This window comes from Lepisosteus platostomus, chromosome 17, assembly GCF_059453375.1.
Source record: "Lepisosteus platostomus isolate fLepPlt1 chromosome 17, fLepPlt1.hap1, whole genome shotgun sequence".
Taxonomy (NCBI): Eukaryota; Metazoa; Chordata; class Actinopteri; order Semionotiformes; family Lepisosteidae; genus Lepisosteus; species Lepisosteus platostomus.
In genome coordinates this window covers 16,113,605-16,132,625 of record NC_142627.1, presented here as the reverse complement: position 1 = coordinate 16,132,625, position 19,021 = coordinate 16,113,605, and the positions used below count along the sequence as shown (strand labels likewise).

The 19,021-nt window shown below is 39.0% G+C and overlaps 1 protein-coding gene across 2 annotated transcripts in view; it reads right to left on the bottom strand.

Moving 5' to 3' along the window:
* Positions 1 to 189: 189 nt before the first annotated feature.
* psme4a (proteasome activator subunit 4a) overlaps positions 190 to 19,021 on the bottom strand; it is a 38,522-nt gene continuing 19,690 nt past the window's right edge. For both annotated transcript variants that reach the window (XM_088610814.1, XM_088610815.1), the window contains 27 exons: positions 18,940 to 18,995; positions 18,217 to 18,273; positions 18,010 to 18,065; positions 17,809 to 17,907; positions 17,136 to 17,198; positions 16,876 to 16,971; positions 16,599 to 16,730; positions 16,228 to 16,437; positions 15,723 to 15,859; positions 15,585 to 15,638; positions 14,985 to 15,114; positions 14,790 to 14,871; positions 14,207 to 14,360; positions 13,797 to 13,866; positions 13,574 to 13,699; positions 12,784 to 12,936; positions 10,675 to 10,779; positions 10,267 to 10,358; positions 9,492 to 9,623; positions 8,881 to 9,089; positions 8,502 to 8,587; positions 7,829 to 7,957; positions 7,385 to 7,540; positions 4,270 to 4,432; positions 3,866 to 3,999; positions 3,458 to 3,596; positions 190 to 1,344 (listed from right to left, as the gene is read on the bottom strand). In XM_088610814.1, the coding sequence (XP_088466940.1) occupies positions 3,462 to 3,596; positions 3,866 to 3,999; positions 4,270 to 4,432; positions 7,385 to 7,540; positions 7,829 to 7,957; positions 8,502 to 8,587; positions 8,881 to 9,089; positions 9,492 to 9,623; positions 10,267 to 10,358; positions 10,675 to 10,779; positions 12,784 to 12,936; positions 13,574 to 13,699; positions 13,797 to 13,866; positions 14,207 to 14,360; positions 14,790 to 14,871; positions 14,985 to 15,114; positions 15,585 to 15,638; positions 15,723 to 15,859; positions 16,228 to 16,437; positions 16,599 to 16,730; positions 16,876 to 16,971; positions 17,136 to 17,198; positions 17,809 to 17,907; positions 18,010 to 18,065; positions 18,217 to 18,273; positions 18,940 to 18,995 (3,016 nt within the window). In that variant the 3' untranslated portion in view covers positions 190 to 1,344; positions 3,458 to 3,461. The remainder of the gene's footprint in view (positions 1,345 to 3,457; positions 3,597 to 3,865; positions 4,000 to 4,269; positions 4,433 to 7,384; positions 7,541 to 7,828; positions 7,958 to 8,501; positions 8,588 to 8,880; positions 9,090 to 9,491; positions 9,624 to 10,266; positions 10,359 to 10,674; positions 10,780 to 12,783; positions 12,937 to 13,573; positions 13,700 to 13,796; positions 13,867 to 14,206; positions 14,361 to 14,789; positions 14,872 to 14,984; positions 15,115 to 15,584; positions 15,639 to 15,722; positions 15,860 to 16,227; positions 16,438 to 16,598; positions 16,731 to 16,875; positions 16,972 to 17,135; positions 17,199 to 17,808; positions 17,908 to 18,009; positions 18,066 to 18,216; positions 18,274 to 18,939; positions 18,996 to 19,021) is intronic.

Sequence of the window (19,021 nt, the reverse complement as noted above, 5' to 3'; positions counted from 1 at the left end):
TTGCAACACTCTAGAATGATACTGTTATCAGGACAACAACAATACATTCCAATATTTTTTTTTTATTGATTTAGCTGTGCAGAAAGTTAGAAACACTCTCCGGAACCATTACAAACTTCATCCATGTATCAGAATTTACAGGAAATCAATAAGTATAGATGAGCGATGGTTAAATAATGAGATGCAGCATTTGTAATAAACAATCCATTTATTGTCTTTTAAATAAGCAAACTACACCTAAAAATCACTGCATTTTTGGCACTACACTATATAGTGGTTAAGAACACGGTCTGGACCTCTGTGAAGTACAAAACAGAGAAAGTACTCAAATTTGCTTCAAGTGTTTCAAAAATAACCCAAACCACTAACAAATGAAATATGGCAAACAATGTTTTTGAGATATTTAAATTAAGTTCACCACACATATTGAAGGATTACCAAGTTAAAAAAAAAATAACGGTGAAGCATTAATACGCTGAAATGAATTTAATGTGTTGTCTGCTCTGGACGGAGAAGCTGAATTGATATCCCAGTCATATGCCATCATAACCACAGAGTGCAGAGAGAAACAATGCAAAACCAGCAGAGCACTGCTGTGCATTTCAGTGTCAGGATAGTCACATGCACTCCACATTATGCCGATCACTGAAATCCTAATCACAAACCAAAGCTATGGCTTACCTCGGCGATACTTTCAAGGAGTAAAAAGCACTTTTGAAAATAGATATATATTTAAAAAAATCAAAAAAAATAAAACTTGTTAATATGGCATATGATCTGAGTATCTAAAATAACCACTATACAGTTTAAACCATCGACTAATGCAAATCTTTACAAAGGAATATATCCAAAGATACATTACAGTAAAGATTACATTATGTACAACATAATTGGTTAGTGGCAAATCTTTCAATTTGTACAACTCTTTTACACCTATACACAACACTTTAGATGTCTGTCAAATAATCAGCTGCTGCCATCTCCAAGCAGTCCAAGCACTCTTGCAAGCAAAACTGTACAGGAATATTACAAACTTGGCAGACTATTTCTTTCTGCCTCTGTTAACCTTAAATATTAAGTATATTAAAAACGTAAACAAGTGCTAAATACATAAATAAATGTTTCTTATTTCCAAGATATATAAGTATTTTGTTTTCCCACTTCTGGAAAGACTGTGGCTCTTTGTGGGGAAGAAATCCTGTGTAAACCTTCCATTTGTGGCAAGTCAATGTGATCTGTCCGTGTCCATACAAACCAGGTGACTAAAAAAGTAAAAATTAAACAAATTTTCTTGTGTGGATATTCCTCCAAAAACAGCATCACCAGAAGAGGTTCATACAGCATCTAAAAATTAACAGTAAACATGTTGTAATGAGTGGAAGACAGAAAATTAACCACAGATGCATGTTTCACTGATATTACTATACATAACCCTACGTTAGTATTATCTGTCCACTGCTAATAAACAGATGTTCAATAATTACTTTATCTTCTGCGGCAGATTGTTGTTTTGTAGTACACCAAAGGACAGAATTTGTACCTATGTGAATACCAGAATAACATCAATCACAAAACACTGCTCAAGTTTTGTTAAAGGCTACTATTAACAGGATATCAGTTTAATACTATCCTCAAATACTTTAGAAGCTAATTACAGGAGTGGACATCGGTGATTAAATGAGATCTACACAATCTCCTGGAGTGCTGATCTCTAAGACTGGAGATATTACTAATACTGTAAAATAAGACCACAGCTAACTCCACCCATTGTTAGTATCTAGGGGGTGGTTGTGTATTTTGATGTGGTAATAGCAATTGTGCAGCAGGTGAAGGTTGTTAACTTTAGTAAGGGCACATACTGTACTGACACTTAATGGGTTTTCCATTGTGCAAGTACATGTAAAGAAGCAGCTGCTGAAACTGATCCATCATGTGTTTCTTCCAAACCAACCAATCCTCTTAGTGGGAGATATCTTTTTTGACAAGCAATTGAACGAGTTTTTTTTTTTTTGCAATTGAACGAGTTTGGGTTTATTACAAATTCTTAATTTCAGATGGTAGTACAGTAATCCCTTGCTATGTTACCTTGTGCAACCCCCACATTTTGATCATCCATGTGCTTTAATGCGTGCTGGCCTGAGAGTTCATTTCACCAGAAGAGGAGAGAGAGCAGCCTAAAGTGCGATCTTATTCTTCCTCAGTCAGCCTCTTTTGTAAGTAAACATGTCCACGTCTTTTCTCGCATTTTTAAAGTGTTTACACATATTAGTATATATGACTGAATTGGGCTTTGATGGTTATGCAAAAACATGCAATAGAGATTTCCTAAATAAAAGAAATAGGTTTTAGTTAAATAACAATAACGAATGAATTAAAATGTTTCCTACATGTGAGAGATAGTGGGAATGTTGCTAAGTGATCTAGATCTGTGACGAGTTTGGAAGAAAAATTAAAGTGCATGATAAGTGCAATGTTGCTTAAAGGAGAACTGCAACACTATTTTCATATTTCAGGGTTAGAAAGCATCAGCACTGATGAGTGCAATAAAAGTAAAATGTGCACAGTAACTTGTAAAATCTCCAATTTATACCACAAAATAAACTAAATTTCCAGGTATGCGCAGCGCCATATTGTGCGATTCAGAATGAAGAAACAAGACGGTACGGCCCTGTGACACTGTAAACAAGCAGGCTTTAAATCTTTAAATCCAATAGAAATATTGCATTAGATTTCAACACATTTTTTCTGACAAATACTACTTGTTAACTCTGTATGCAGATCACATTGGAAGATTTCTGTGGTGAAATGTCCGTTTTTATTCACTCGTACATCACATTACAACGCAATTTCTGGGAACTCGAATGCGAGTTTGGAACATGGTAATGTACCTTACTTTCAATTGATTAAATCATTCAAACTTTTTTTTTTCAGTTTTCCAAATTAATTTTAATTGGATCTTGACTTTTGTTCCCCTAACCCTATTTTTTCCCATAAGGTCCTATGTTTATCAACGGTGAATTTACCTACAGCAAGAGTTTATGAAGGTAACACTTGTGGTTGTTAAGGGATTACTGTACTGCTGCAGTGTATAGCAATGGTGAATGAAAGGGCAATTAATGTTTTAGATGCTTCATGTTGTGACATTCCAGCCAGGAAATGTCCCAGTGTATGCTTATGCTGCCTCTTTTACTGTTGTAGTTGCAGTTGTGTTCCAGTGTGATTAAAGCAAACAGACCAATGTGCTTACGTGTGCACACATAGCATACGTTTGTATGTGAAACCTCACAACTACACATTTCTGACCACATGACTTGTTGCATTTGTCATTAATTCATACTCGGAAAGCAGCAAAAAATGAGTAAAAGGAATCTGTAATTAAAGATTGGGGTGAAAACACATTTTTCTAAAGTGCTTCAGAACAGCAACAGTGTCAGATTGTAACAGTATTGACAGGTACCCATCTATGCGTAGTAGCAAGGGGACACCAGCAGGTCAGTGAGAACTATAAGTTGATCATCTGTGAACTGTTGCTTGTGCTCCTGCCAGTTGTCATGGTGCGTCCTGCGGAAATTGGAAAGAGTCTTCTTCACTGTCATCTGAGGACACACAGAGGGAAATCATTCAGTTTGTCATACAGTAGGTCATTATTTGCATAATTAAATAGGAGGTCAATCTAGTAAAAAAACATACACAAATGGATTAGAATGAGCAGAAGAAAATACATTTTTATCACTTTGTGTATAATACCAAAACACCTTAGCTACATGTGACCTCTACATGGCAAGAGCATCTGAGGAAGACAAAATGATATTAAGTATATCAATACTAACACCTCCAGTTAAGTGGCCAGGAGCAGAAATCATACCTCAATGGGCTGAGTGTCATTCAGATGTGCACTGAGATCCATGAGCAGCTGTGGCATCCAAGTAGGGACATCATAGGGGCTAGACAGGATACAGGCACTCAGACCCAGCACCCCAGCATGGCGCTTCACCAGGTCTGAGAGGACATAAGACATTAGTCACTGCAGCAGGCAGCACTTAAACTAACCAAATTCACAAAAACCACTGGATGATTGTTACTACAGATGCACTTAACAACTACGGACTTTTTTATCTACTTTTTTTTTTTTAAATGACAAACAATATGACATCATGCAATAGAAAACTTCAGTTTCCTAGCCCATGAATCCAGTGAAGGAGTACAGCACAGTTTTGAAGACCCACCAAAAGCAGGCCCTAAATTGAGTGACCTCTGCATTTTGTGTACCTGCAGGGGGAATGGTGTCCACCGCAGACCCTGGGTCTCTTTTCCTCTTTTTCGGCAGACGTGTCTTACACAGCTTTTCAAAGTGGGCCTGCATGGGACCGTCCATGGAAAGGAAATTGCACTGTAGAAAACCGCTGAGGGTGGTGGCGGCCATCTCTCTCACCTGGCACACAAACAAAAATACACACATGAGCTGTGCCCCAAATGTCATCCCTGTGTGGCACTGGGATTTCTGTACGTCAGAGTTGCCCTTTACAGGAGAGAAACAGAGTTAGACAGACAGAGAGAACCTGCACTCACACTGGGCTACAGTATTCTGTCTTTAAACTGTAATAAGTCCCCCTGCAACTGCCCCCAGCAGGCAGCCCCACAACCCTCTTCTGCCACCACTGCAATCACAGCCTGTGTACTCACCGGGCACCTCATGGGGCTATTCAAAAGAAAACGTCATGAGGGATAAAAATAAAAATGTATTACGGAAATCCTTAGTCAAAAACAATCACGGCTACCAAAGTTAACAGGACAGCCGTAAACAACAGAGTGAAAGTAACCCCTCCCCATGTTTAAAACCACTCTAGGAATCATGGTGTTCAATGCTTAACATATAAAAACATTAAGAGTCTATTCTTGCAAGTAAAAGAGTTTCAATATGTATTAATTTTACACTTTAAATAAAGAATAGACTGCATGTAATTTAGGAAAATCTTAATTATGTTACTGAACATAATGTTCAACTGCAGCTCATGAGCAAAGAGTGATGCTGCAAGCACCACATTAATTAACCACTATTATCCCACAACGAGCCCCCCCTTTTCTTCATTCTAGCCACACAATTCTTTCACAAGTTTCAATGAAAATAAATGACAAAACATTAGGGTCAGGTGTATCTGAAGAGCAGCCTGAAAACCTAATAAAACCAACATTCAGGCAGCTTTGGGAACTGTGATCAGAATATGGTGTGTTTTCCACTTTGAAAAAGAACAGGTTAAGTCCAAATCAAAGTTGACAATTTTAGGAAAGCAGACTTTGAAGGAATAAGACATATCTTAAGAAAAGTAAATTGGGATATGGCAGATATTTGGTGAAGAACAGTTTTAACAGATTCAACTTAAAGCAATGAACAGATTTATCTTAAGAGCTGAGTTAATGAAATGCTAAAAAAAGTATTCCAAGTGCCCATAGTTAAAAACACATATTAGAAATGCTAAGAGAGAAAAAGGAATGTTGCAACGGAGGCTAAAATAAATTATAAATGGTTCTTTCATTACTGTAATAACAAAAAAACCCAAAAAGGCTGAAGTAAAATGTATAGTAAGTAATACACTCAAGTGTTCACTACAGAAGTCAACATGCCTTGGGTCACAGAACCACAAAGGTCTTTATTCAATGGTATTCGCATAGTAGAGGCAGAACTGTTTTGGGTACTGAAAGCACTCAAGTTAATAACTCCCCAGGGCATGATGGTATCCTACCAATGGCACTAAAGGAAACAGAATACGTTCTTAGGCCATTGAAGCAATTCTAACAGTCACTCAACACAGAATGGATGTGTTAGAAGAAACGCTGTTTTTTACTTATTTTTTTCTATGTTTCAGTGTGGAATTTACATGTTCCTAGCCTTAACCGTATTCCAGTTTGTTCATTGCTACATGTCTCTAGAATACTTACGTTTTCTTTTTTAAACTGGGGTTCTGTTTAACTGTCTATAATCTTTGTGTATATCAGGACACGCTAGTGAAGGCATCTTTAAAAACCCTGAAAACCTTGAAAAGTCTTGGGGGAAAAAACTGCAGTGAAAATTCAGCATTTCTGTTTCTGTAAGAAAAATATTTTCAGGACTATCTGAATTCCCCTCCCCAACTTGAAAACCTATCTCCGCATCTTCGATCACACTGCATTTGCCATGACAGCAGAACAGCTCCTGTAGCCCTGAGGTTTCCATAGCAACAGCCAGATCAGCAGATCCCTGGCTGTGAGTGGGGGCAGTGCTGATTCAGGAGAGGAGAGACTGCGCCAGCAATAGCCAGGCAGTGCTGGCTGCACACACGACACACACACTTGCTTACATAGCACGATGTCAACTTACTTTGATGTCCGTCCTAAACTAGCTCAATTCCAATACCCAAAGACCGCAACTGTAGAAGCCATATTACCAACGGCAGAAACAATTACCACATTTCAGCAGGAAAACGCCACATGGCTGGCTATCCGCAAAGTCTGACAAGACAGAGAGTACACTGTAAAAACCTATATGATTCCATGAGACAACACTACATGAGCATTTGGAAGAATTTAATTTATCTTCATAGCCTCTTGAGCTGATGGGAGACAGGCGCAGCCTTGAACTTTTTTTAATTATTAGGGTAATGGTTGACAGTTCTCTGAATTCATTATGCCTATCTTCATCTACATTTCTTAAGAACATTACTGAAAAGCACTAGAATTAGAAAGGCACACGGTTAATCAAAACTCCAACAATACTCGCTGGGACCTTATATTGCTCAAAAGTAATCAATTACATATTTTAGGTTGTAAAACCCGTGAAGGATGTACTACTGCCAGAATAGTATATTGCCACTTGGAACGTTAAAGACATCTGCAACTTAAGCATAATTAAAATAGTAAAATTTACAGTCATCTACCTAAGAGATATTCCAAAAACCTAATGTCGTTAGCTACACAGGTGTGACTGTGATCAGTATCACATAGCAGCAGTAGATAAATATATGTAGTAGGATCCATACTTTTTATTAACAAAAAGGGGTCTGAATTCCATGCTGGGGCAGCTAATTAATTTACATTTTGAGTGGAGAACTACCAGAAGAAAATGAAGATCATGTTTTTTTTCCAACCTCTATGTTAGGAAGCTCTACCCTGGGTATTCATTATTATCAATTAGGGATCTCATGGGCTAATTAAAACCCAGCACAAATAAGCACAGCACACAGTGTTCAGATACTTCCTTAATCCCATGCTAAGCTGCAGTGACAAGGAGGGTGTTGGGCTTCAGTTAAAGGAGAGTCTGCAGTGTTACTTCATGGAAGGGAGTGTGCCCAGACACAGCATGCAGTGAAGCACTCTTTACAGGTGACAGGAAAGGATGCAGGTCACACACCTCCAGCTGCTCATCCTCCAGTAGCCTCACGACCAGCCATCGCACATCCTGTACCTCCTCCTCGCTGCTCAGAAAGGTGAACAGGTTGTAGAAGACCATGGTCTGGAGATAGGTCAGCACTGAGTACCGTGCATGCCAGGAGCTGCTTCCCGCTATCTGTCAGTCAGGATAAGAGAACACAACAACGCATCAGGAACACCCATTTCCCGCCTACAGGGACCAGAAAAAGATCACAAAACCAGGTTTTCAAGTTTTTTGAAAACAGAGGGGTTCAGATTTTCTTGTCAGTTAATGTAAAACAATCACCATCTTGCAGCAGGAGTTGGCACTGCAGCAGATTCTGTTTGAGGTAAACTATACTTTTAACATCTTCTCTCCATCCTTGTTCTCCAGAATGTTCTCCGGTTTCTGCTATGCACCTTCCTTGTTTCCTAGGACTCTCACCTCTTTGAGAACTTGTAGCACCATTGGTATTTGCTGTGGATACAGCAGTCCCTGAGACATAAGCGACAAGCAGGTCTTGGCATCTCTTTTCAGTTCATCGTAGCTGTCATCATTTTCTACAGGTGCAATCTGACGGGACATTTACCATAGTATTGTGAAGACAGGAAGGTCTCTTACTCCGAAAATGTACACAGTGGATGAAACCTTTTCTACTTTCATTAAAAACAAATACAGAATATTTTTTGCTAAAATAATGCATGGTAACTTAAAATGAAGTTTACGAGATTTCTTTTTTACATGAACAATCTACACCTCTAAAAATAAAAAATAAATATGAGCTACTTAAAATAAATGCTTTCCCTTGTTCTAAAAGCTATTTAAGTAGTCTACTCTTTTATGTTTAGTGTGCTCTTTTTTGTTTGTTACATTATTTAGAAAACTAAAGTTTGGTTAAAGAAATTCAATGAATTACTTTAAATGTTCTGTATTGTTATATAAAATTTAGAGAAAATATATTTAGCAATACTTAAAGTACAGAAGTATATTGGAACATTCTTAAATTTAATTTGCACACCCAAATAACAAAGTCTAGAATCAGGATTTACGTGCTCCTGAGTGCGATAACCGGGTCCAGTACAAAACAAACTGACAGCATGGGACAGATGCCACACACCTTGAACAGCAGGGGTAACAGCTGGAGCTGCTCAGGGACAGCAGTAGAAAAAGACCTGCCTGCACTGGCCATCAGCCACTTCAGCACTGAAACAGAGGAAGAGACGTCAGCACGGCATTCAAAATTTCACAGCTCAGGGTTTTCTTTATCATCTACAATTCTACCCCTCCTTAAAGCACTTTGTTAGTCCTTCAGAGTTCAGTACATCAGTTGCCAAAAATGAAATTCTTTCTAGATTAGTAAGCATCATCCTTCGCCATCTCTCCTCTAACTTCTCTCTCCCTTTGGTGTCCTTTCTCTTCACGACCTTCCTGTCTTTCTCTCTTTCTTCTGTGTCGTGTCTGTGTCTTTTTGTCTCTCCCATGTGTCGGTCAGTCACCTGTCTTCAAGAGTCTAATGGCCTGTGTCCTCTCATCCTGCTCTCCAACTCCATTCTCCTCCACTACGTGGTTCTGGATCTCCTCATCGGCTTCTGTCAGGGGCTTAAGCTTCTGCAGGACCCTCTCTGTGAAATCAGAGATACGTGGAGAAGAGGTGCGCTGTGTGTAGGGCAGACTGACGTCGATCATGAAGATGTAGGTCAGGACACTGAACAGAAAACAACAGAGTGGAGATTATGTCTTAGACTAATAGCTATTGTTTAACTATTTCAAAACAAAGTTTACCTATAGTAACAAAGAACAAATATACCTGTCTTCCAATTCATATTATGCTAGCAATGTCAACTGCAATTTATTTTAATTGCAAATATTGAGATATATGCCGATGTTTCATAGAGGATCATAAGTTGCCTTAAAATCCACAGCCGGTTCCTAAAATATGATAAATATCTGACTCCTGTGTATCTAGTCAAATAATTTCTCAAAATGTAAGTTTTTGGTTAAAATAATGGACAGACATAACAGTAACATACTATTTTCTATTTCACTGTTAGACATAGGTTGGTAGCTCCACGGAAAGTAAAAGCACAGTGTTTAGGGAGAGCCATACCTCCCTATCCTCTCGCGGACATTCTTGTACACCTGGGTGAGTTTGGGTTCCAGGTAGCACAGCAGTCTGTGCAGGAGCTCTGCAACGCGCCACTCTTGCTGCGCAAGTCCCCCCTGCAGCACGTACAACCGGCTGGACAGGAAACACAGCGTTACCAGCATGGCACACACAAAGAACAGACACCGTTCACCCAGAACACCAGCTCTACAGAAAGTTACACTCTTGCATGTACAAAAAAAAAAGGAAGTAAGTAAAACCAGCCTCACATTAACAGGACAAAAACACCATCTGAGGCAGGACCTACTTGCACCCTCTAGTAGCGTGGACCTATTTCTGTTCATTACGCATATCTCATGTTTCTCAGTCTGAAAACAGCATGGCATCTGATATCAGATAGCAAATTTCATAATCATAGAAAATATTTTTTTCTGAGACTAATGTAATGCAGAGGTTAGCCAGATTAATTTTTCAACTGCAAATTCAAGACAATAGTTTAGCATGTTAAATCAGTTTAAAGTGCACTCTCCTTCTGCTTGTTGTTAGGATCTCTCAGTTAGCAGTGGAAATTTAGGATGATATACAAGCTTTCAGACATCCCTGAAACTGAACACTTAAGGTGCCTTTTCCATGTTATTAAAGAGTGGAATGCTTTACAAAGAAATCCAGGTTCACTTATTATAAGCCAACAATGTCCTTATGCTGTTATTTAAAATATAACATTTATGCAATCATAACCTACACAATCCCTGCTGAAGGTTCTAAAAACTTTACTCACCAGGCATCTACAAATGAGCCTCCCTCTCCATTGAGGGGTGACTCCATGAGCATCTCGAAGAGCCAGTGCAGTTTACGGGGGTCTCTGCTCTCCTATAGTGTAGCAGACACAGAGTTTTACATACTTCAAATAAATAAATTGCGATAAGTGACTCATAACTATCCTTTAAACAAATTAAATTGTGCAGAACAGTCACGTGTAACCTCTAGATGTGCACAGGTTGTGCTTTTTCATGCATCTCAGTGAATTTAAGATAATGATGACTGGCTACGTTGATAACCACTGCCTAATAACTTGCTTAAGATACTTTGTCAGACGTGAGTAGAAAGGTCTGCTCTTTTGTCACAAATGCAGAGTAAATCAGAGACTCCACAGGCTCTGTGTTCTAACACTAGGTGCAGTACATACGCAAGCTGTAGCAATGCAGGTTCCCCAATCACTGTAGGTCTCCACAGTAATGTTGGACAGAGCTGTACGGATCAGCGGACACAGAAACTCCCAAAGTTTCTCCACCTACAAGAGCCACACAAAATATGACAGAGTAAGAATTGCCCAGTTTCCCTGGAAATTAGTGTTGCTAAAAGAGCTGCCTGAGAGCAGTTAGGAGCATAGGATCGTTTAAACTGAGAACCAGATGGTTCTAATAACATTAAAAACATGTAAATGGCTTTTGTCTGCATAGATAACTCAATCAATAAAATCAAATCTAATTTGTTTTATTTCATCTAAGTCTCCCTTTTCCATTCAAAGCAATGCACCTCTGATCTTTTTCTGGGAGAAATAAAAAAATAATCTTTTAATCATTACATTTACTGCCCCCTCTTGGCTGTACAAGGTATAACATGAAAACAATCAAGTGTGCTGAAATCATGTTAACCCTAAAGCCTATAGTTGGGAAATATACTGCTGGGCTTCTTGGCTATACTTCCTATACATACAACCATCACTGGAAATGGATGATTGAAAATAATACAAGATGCATCACAGGAGTGAAGTGAGTCATCTTAATTGAAGGGTGTTGAAGATGCATCACAATATTTTATCTAACTTGGTCTGCAGATTGATAGCAGTCATTGCTGAGAAACCAACTTCACAAAGGTTAAGCAGATGCAAACTGAAGCATGTTCATTCTGTTCCAGGTGACTGAATTTCAGATAGTCCATTTAACTTCAATCCAAAAGGAAGCCAGAGAATGGTGTTTGGTGAAAAGCATTTTGAGAACCTATCAGCTTTCAGATCTATGAGCTGATGATCTTCTTACTTACAAGATTAGGTGTGTGCTTTACGTGCTTCTTGCTTAAATCACACAGTAAAACTTCATCCAGCTCCCTGTCATAACTACAATGTACACCTACTAAAAATATGCCATATCAGTCAGCTGTGTCAAGAATCAGAATAGCAAACTCCAGAGATAATTTTATTATTCCTGTTATGCCTGCAGTCCTGGTTACTGTGTTTTCATAGACGGGGGTACTTCAGAGAGGTTTAACTTACTGGCTGCTGATTTTCTCCATATCATACAACAGATATCCTTAGTGGTGGAAAGAAAAGAATCCTCTTCAATCTTAAGGGAGTTCTTAATTTTTTTAATTTCGTAAGACACAAGGTTTGGCTCCAATGAAGACACATTTATATATGTGCTGGTGCGATGCAACTGTTGACTGCCCTCATATTTTCAATTAAAATAAGGGGCTGGCTTTCCAGTAAGTGCTGCATATTTTTTCTCTTGCTGTTTAAATGGTTTGGAAGGTTTAATAACTTCATTGCTGAGGGTTTCAATGCATATAATGTAGAGAGGGCTTTAGCACCTCTGAACTGCCAGATGGGATGAATCCATATTTCAGATGCAATGACTCATACCTCCAATTGAAACTGGATTTTTTTCAGTTTCTTTATAGATTGCACTTCTTCACTTTCACAATCATCTCTGTCATCCTGTTGAGTATTCATCCACACATCATTGGCAACTCATCATCTCACATAAAATTCTATCACTGCTTGTCTGCAACAGTGAAGCCTGAGTCTTGGACTGGCAGAAATTACTCTGGGACTTGTCAATGGGAACTGTGGATCCACAGTATTCTTCATTAAACTCTTATCACCATTATCACCATTCTAAAGAAATTTTTTTCTTCAACACAAAGCTAAACACAGGTACTGGGAATTGTTTATAAAGGTGGTTTATAGCCAGCCACCTTACATTACTGTGTGAAAGACTTTACATATAAATACTTCAAACCACTAATCTAATGCCAATCAAAGTCCAATGTCTGTATCGCATGGAAAAACCCCTATATATATACCTATAAAGTTGCACATCATAAAGTAAGACATGCAACAGCATATTTACTGCACATCTAACAAGTCTTAAAACCCTTCGTGATGAATGAACACTGAATTACAAATAGCCGAAGAGGAACAGCAGACAGTTCCTAGCTAAGTGAATTAGTGGATATGTTGTCCTAGCTTTTGACTCAAGTATGCTGTAATGGCATGAGCCTAAGAAAGAGCTCTCACCTCAGTGAAGCTCCAGTGCTTGCAGCCACGGATCAATCCGGCGATGATCTCGGCCACACAGCGCTGCGTGCTCTCATGGGAGTCGGCCACCAGCCTCTCCATGTGGGACTTCAGCACTGGCAGGAAGGCATTACCGAAGTTTCTGAACAGCCCCTGAAGCAAGGCACAATGGAGAGGACCTCAGCAGGCTCCAAGGGTGCTCTTACAAACTAGTCTACATCAAACACACTTACCAAAACGACACGTAGGACAAATTCCAGCTATTATTAAGGCTCTGGTTTGAGTGTTTATTTTTAATAATGTAATGCCCCTTTAAAATTAATTAATCACATGTCTGGTTATTTTATGAGAAAGACTTATATGTTTATGTTTACATCATGTGGGGGAAGCAACAAAAACGGCTTACAAAAAGTCAGATGTGCAGGACTTGAACAGTTATGTTTAAACTGCACAATTCACTAGTTAAGTCTCATTTAGAATACTGTGCATAATACTGGAAGCTACATCACAGAAAAACATTGCCACTCTATCCAGAAAAAATAAACCAAATAAATTCCTTGGATTAAAGGAATGCCCTAGACTGACAGGATGAGTTTGATATAAGATTGTAATTAATTCTAAAATGACGCTGCACATTTCTAATAAGGACAAACATGTCGCATAAAAATCAGTAATTAGAGTTTAAAGGGAGGCGTATTACTTAAAAATATACGCCCTGATTACAATAAAAGCATTTTCTTTTGAAAACATTTCTTTTAAAGGTGTCCGTTCTGAAAGAATGCTAATTTACCTTGAAGAGGCAGAACCTGCGTGGATTGAATTTATCTTTTCCCTTCCTGTCTTCTAATGAAAGGAACTTAATCAGTTGGTCAATGAATTTAGGATCTGAAAACTGGTCAAAGATGATCTTCTCAATCTGTAATTTTTAAAAGAAATAAACAGTTCATATCTGCAATATACACAAAAACAGACAATTTTAGAAAAGTGTGCATCTCAGAATTTGTAATTTGTACCTCATTCAGCTGCTCTCTCTTCTGGTTCAGCTTAGGCTGCTCCTCCACAGGGGCATAAAGCATCATCTTACTGTGGGGCAGAACACAAGCCACTCAGGACAGTGCCACTACAAGTACAGCAATTTGAAAAGTGTAGTCCAGCACGCTGCCTGGTGAACGAATACTTAAATGCCCACTTCATTTCTTTCTTTTTAATAACATCTGTGTATTCATTCTTTCAGTGCCTCAACACAAAAAAACTTTCACTTCAGATTTTTCTTTATAAACATTTGCTAATATGTATCCTGCAAAAAAGAAATTCACATATTCAGCCCCTCACTGTTTTTGAATCCTAAGCCTGTGGGGTTAATACCAGTGTACCAGGAAACACTGGGGTGCAGAGAGTGTGCAGCAGAGGAGCTGAGGCATACCGTGGCCAGCTGTAATAGCCCCAGTGTGTCTTCTCCACAAAGCGAAAGGCCTCCCAGGCCTCCTGGGTCTTTGGCAAGCAACTGCTGTCGTACTGTAGCCACCGGTTGTCAGGTCTGTCCCCTGCAAGGATCTCATTGGGCGGACTGCAGCCACCTGTCACACAGATACAAGGAAATGCAAAAGAACATAAGAAAGGCCTCAAGCAACATCAGGAACAGGTCACTCAGCCCATCTGTCTCATTCGGTGGGGCTACTCCATCATATGCAAACAACAACACACTTCTTCAATACACTATAGTTTAGGTTGCAAACAGCCCTGTAGAAGAAACCAGGCAAAAAATAAGTACAGACCGACCTCATAGAAGCCACGATCTTTTAACTTTTCTGAAGATAAATGCAGTTAAGTGGAAATGAGTGACTGGGAGAATTTCTAGGTGGGAAGCTATACATATTTTTCTTGGCTTGTCACATGAACGTCAATGTCTTAACTTTTAGTCTTCCACGTCAATTCCTCATTCATTTCATCTATGAATCTGCTTCATCAAATAGTTTCAATGCCTTGGCTTCAGCAAGATGACTTACTGATTTCATAAGGATCGATTTCCACTTTCTTGTGAGGTTTCTTCAGCTGCTTCATTATCCCAGCCACAGCTGAGATGGCCATCTGTAAGAGAGAGAGATAATGCTGTATTTACAGGTATAAATTCAGGTTGATCTGACAAAAGACAATCTAGTAGCATTAGAATTAATTTCCTCCTGTGGTGTGGCCATGCTAACCTTGCGGACAATGAGCGCATCGTGGTTCAGACTCTGAACGAAGAAATGCACAGCTGGGGCTGGCAAGGGATGGTCATCCCGGAGCAAAAGAGACAGAAACCCAATAGCAATGTGCTCAAACTTCCAGGGTCTAAAAAACAAAAAAAAAGATCTCATTACAACCATAATCACGTACACATTTCAAAAGGAAGCGTAAAAAAGTCTAAACCAGCTTCTACTGATTTCCACATCTTCCCAGACTCACGGCATCCCAGTAGGAAAGTCACATGAGATGGTGGCGTTAAGACAGTAAGCCAGTGTTTGTTATGCATTTTGTTAGGTATTCTAAAATATGCCAATTTGAGTATGATAAATGGTGACAAATGCTGTTTATTAAATAAGAATCACATAATGTCCATCTTCTATCAAAATATAATTATCCTTTAAATATGCATTGTTACATAATACAATACTTGGTCTAGCAAAAAAGCACCAAGTATTTACAAGGGTACTGTAAAAAAGTGGAAGAACAAGAATGGTCACTGAAGTTTGATATCGATGGAACGCCACAGCAAATGTTTGATAAGATTCATTACAGTAAAGAAACATCTAGGTACTTACAAATTTCTCTGACTGAGGCTTTCCAGGAGGTCATTTATTAGTTTTTCATATTTCCTAAGGGAAAATATAAAACTTTAGTTCATCTATTAATATACCTATGCACAAAATCTGCGTAATAGTGTATGACTCATTACTCACCGCAATGCATCCAGATTCCTGCCCTGCTGGTACTGAATGCCCTTCTCAACATCGTGGGGTGAGGGCAGAGGTTGGTAAGGGACAGTGTTTCCAGACTGCATGATTTTCAGTGCAATTGCTGTAGTGCTCTCAGGTATCTGCAATTAAAATTAAGAGTACATCACCCACAAAGAGCTAAAAGTAGAAAATAGTTCAGATGAGACAGCTTTTTGTCCACACACACAAATTAAACAGACCCCTTCAGGACTCCAAGATAGAGCATAAAAAGAAGATCACTATTTCACACAAGAGATGTAAAAAACGGCCTAACAATGTGGAAATTCTTATTAGCCTGTTTTGGCGGCAGTGCTGAACACCCATTTGGAAAGATTTCCACAGAATTTGATTGAGCTTTACCTTATCTATCCAAACATTTAGATCTGTAACATACTAGCAGTTGAATGGACAGATGGGATGCTTGAGACTAGACACAGTACAAGTATAAGATGCTGTTAGCCTTGCTTACACCGAAGTCCAAACCAATGGTCTCATATTGGCGATGGATCTTGTCTGCCAGATCGTCAAACAGCCGCACAATGGATGGCTTCTCGAGAGACATTGCAGAGCTCAGGCCAGAAGACACGATAGCTGGCCAGGTCTGGGCAATGCAGTCCCAGTCATGGAGATTTGCCAGGCAGACCCCATTATGATTTCCCAGGAGGCAGTACAAGGCACCCTGAGACAGAAATAAAAACTCTGCTATTATATGGCCATCAGCACCATATGTAAATAATAGAGATATAAAATAGGAAACTAAACTGATATGAAGAGCGTCTTTGAGCACACAGAGCTGCTATTACATTGTGGTCAATAGAGAGTGGGAGATTTATATCATACTTTGAACTGCTGTTGAGAGATGTCTTGCCGGCCTGGCTTCAGGAACTCCAGAACCAGGGGTATCAAGTCCCGGCAGCAGAAGTTGTAGGTACCCAGAGCAGTGAAGAAGGCAGTCTGAGCTTTACTCCGCACCTGCTCAACACAGCAATCCCAACATTACTAACACTACAGAGGGTGCTGACAATAACTGTTACATACAATCCAAGAGTAAGTGAAAAATTAATGGCAAGTTAGAAAAGCAAAAGAAATGGTGGCAGGAGACAGAGACACTGCTTGCCTGGCTGTAGGTGCTGGTGGAGAGGCGCAGTAGGTCCCTCAGCAAGTCCTGGTGAACTCTCTTGTATTCACACCCCTCAACTGTCAGCTTCCTCAGCTGTTGCACACAAACACAACACAGGGAACCCACAATCACTAGAGGCCAGCACTTATATCTTTGTAATTCCACACAAATACTAATATGATAAATGATATGCACAAGAAATACATTTTAATTGGAGGTACACGTGACATTCTGTGACTGTTACAAGCTGTACCCACCTCATGCTGTAGCATGACCCTGTCTATCAGCAAAGCTCGAATGTGCTGCTTTCTGCCATGGAGCTGCAGGGAGAGAGAGTATGGGATTTATACACTTGAAAACCTTTAGGATGCAATATAGTACTTCAAGCAACATTTTCATGTCTGTGTAAGAATTACATAGAACATAACTAAGCCTACATACTATTATCGAACTGCCTCATGGTAATTTACATAAGCAAGTTAAAGCTAATATTAATCAAAGTTTGTGAAACTACCCCTTTGTATACTAATAAGAAGCACAGTATCACAACTAGGAAGCTTTTTTCTGAGATGGGTTGCTTCCTCTGATGTCCAATTGGCCCCGCACAAAACACTGCCCAGGATGTTTGTTGATACGAGTTGTAGCCAATACTGTTTTGTTCTTGTTTCATTCTTCCTCAGTTTTACAATGTAAAAGCCCAGTGGAACCGAGGCGACTGATTGGGCTGAAACTAGTGAAACAGTGTCACTAGTTTTAATAAAATAATAAATGTGAATGAACAGAGGAAGAGACTGAAAAGAATATTTCATGTCCAGCATTTAAGTGAGAGTTAAAACTGTGTGTGCAATAGTGGTGACATTATAGAAGAAAAGAAAAATCACTAGCCTTTAGTTTACATATAAACAGAAACAAGCAGAAGTGGAGACTAACCCGATTCTCCATTGACTTTTTGACCAGGTTGAAGCTCTTCCATCGGGAGTCAAACTCATGCTTATGGGAGCCTTTAAAATGTAGCAAATCCCCAATAATCTGTGACAAAAGGCAGGTCATAAGTTAGACAGTGACAGAAAAGGAATTCAAGACTTTATTAGACATTTTCTACTTCTTGATAGATTGTCTTCAACAACCCACCTTTATGATCGAAAACAGGGACTTGGTGTCATCTTCTGAATTCTCCAGAATGTGATCTGAGCAAAGTAAATAAATAGACCAGTTCACATACTGTTCCACAAATGGATTTAAACAGAATGTTTTTTTCCACGTAGTGCAATGGTATCAGTGTTGCCTATGAAATGCAAAAGGAGTTGGGACAATATTGTACTGAATGGAGGCACTTACGCAAGAGTTCCCTCATTACTCTGCAGATGACTTCTCTGTAGTTCTCCCTTGATGTGTCTGAAAAAAAATATGGGAAAGTTATTAGAGTGCATCTAAAGCATAAGGATGAGCAACTTTGGCTATTACCCACAACAGGGTGAAACTGTCTCTCTGTGCTAGCAGGAAGCGGCACTATGTCGGAAGGCATGCTAAAGCACCAGTCAGGACACACTGCTCTTTGGCAATGTGTTTACACCTGTTAAAAATAAACTTCGGAAAGAAATTTAATCTCATTTTAGAAGACTAGAGATGAAGCCCATAGCATGACTCATGCTAATACTTTTCAATTCCAAGTTCTCTGCAACATCATCTAAATATAACTTCCGTTATTGAAGAATGTATCCAAGATCTCAAATGAACTCACCGTACTTTTTCATTAAAGGTGTGAGCAGAATACAGTATATGATATGTCTTATTACGGTTAACTGGTTATTGCTGGACACATTTAAGCTATGGAGGTTGTTAGGTTCAGCTTTAATGCAGCAGCACTGAAAAGACCAATGTTGTTTAAAATGTGAATTGATCATCTAACACTACAGTATTAAAATGTTTCCAGATATTTTTGTGTAGAAATCTGAAAATAAACAGTCTAACCTTCATTAAGAACCATTTGTTCATCAAAGTTATTTGTCGAAACTTTTTACAGCTAATTCATTTACTCTGTTAAAACCAGGACAGACCCACCATAGTCGACACCAGTGAAGAGTTTTGTCTCCTCTAAATTCACCATGCTTGGAACACTGAAGAGGAAAAGAAAAGATTACAT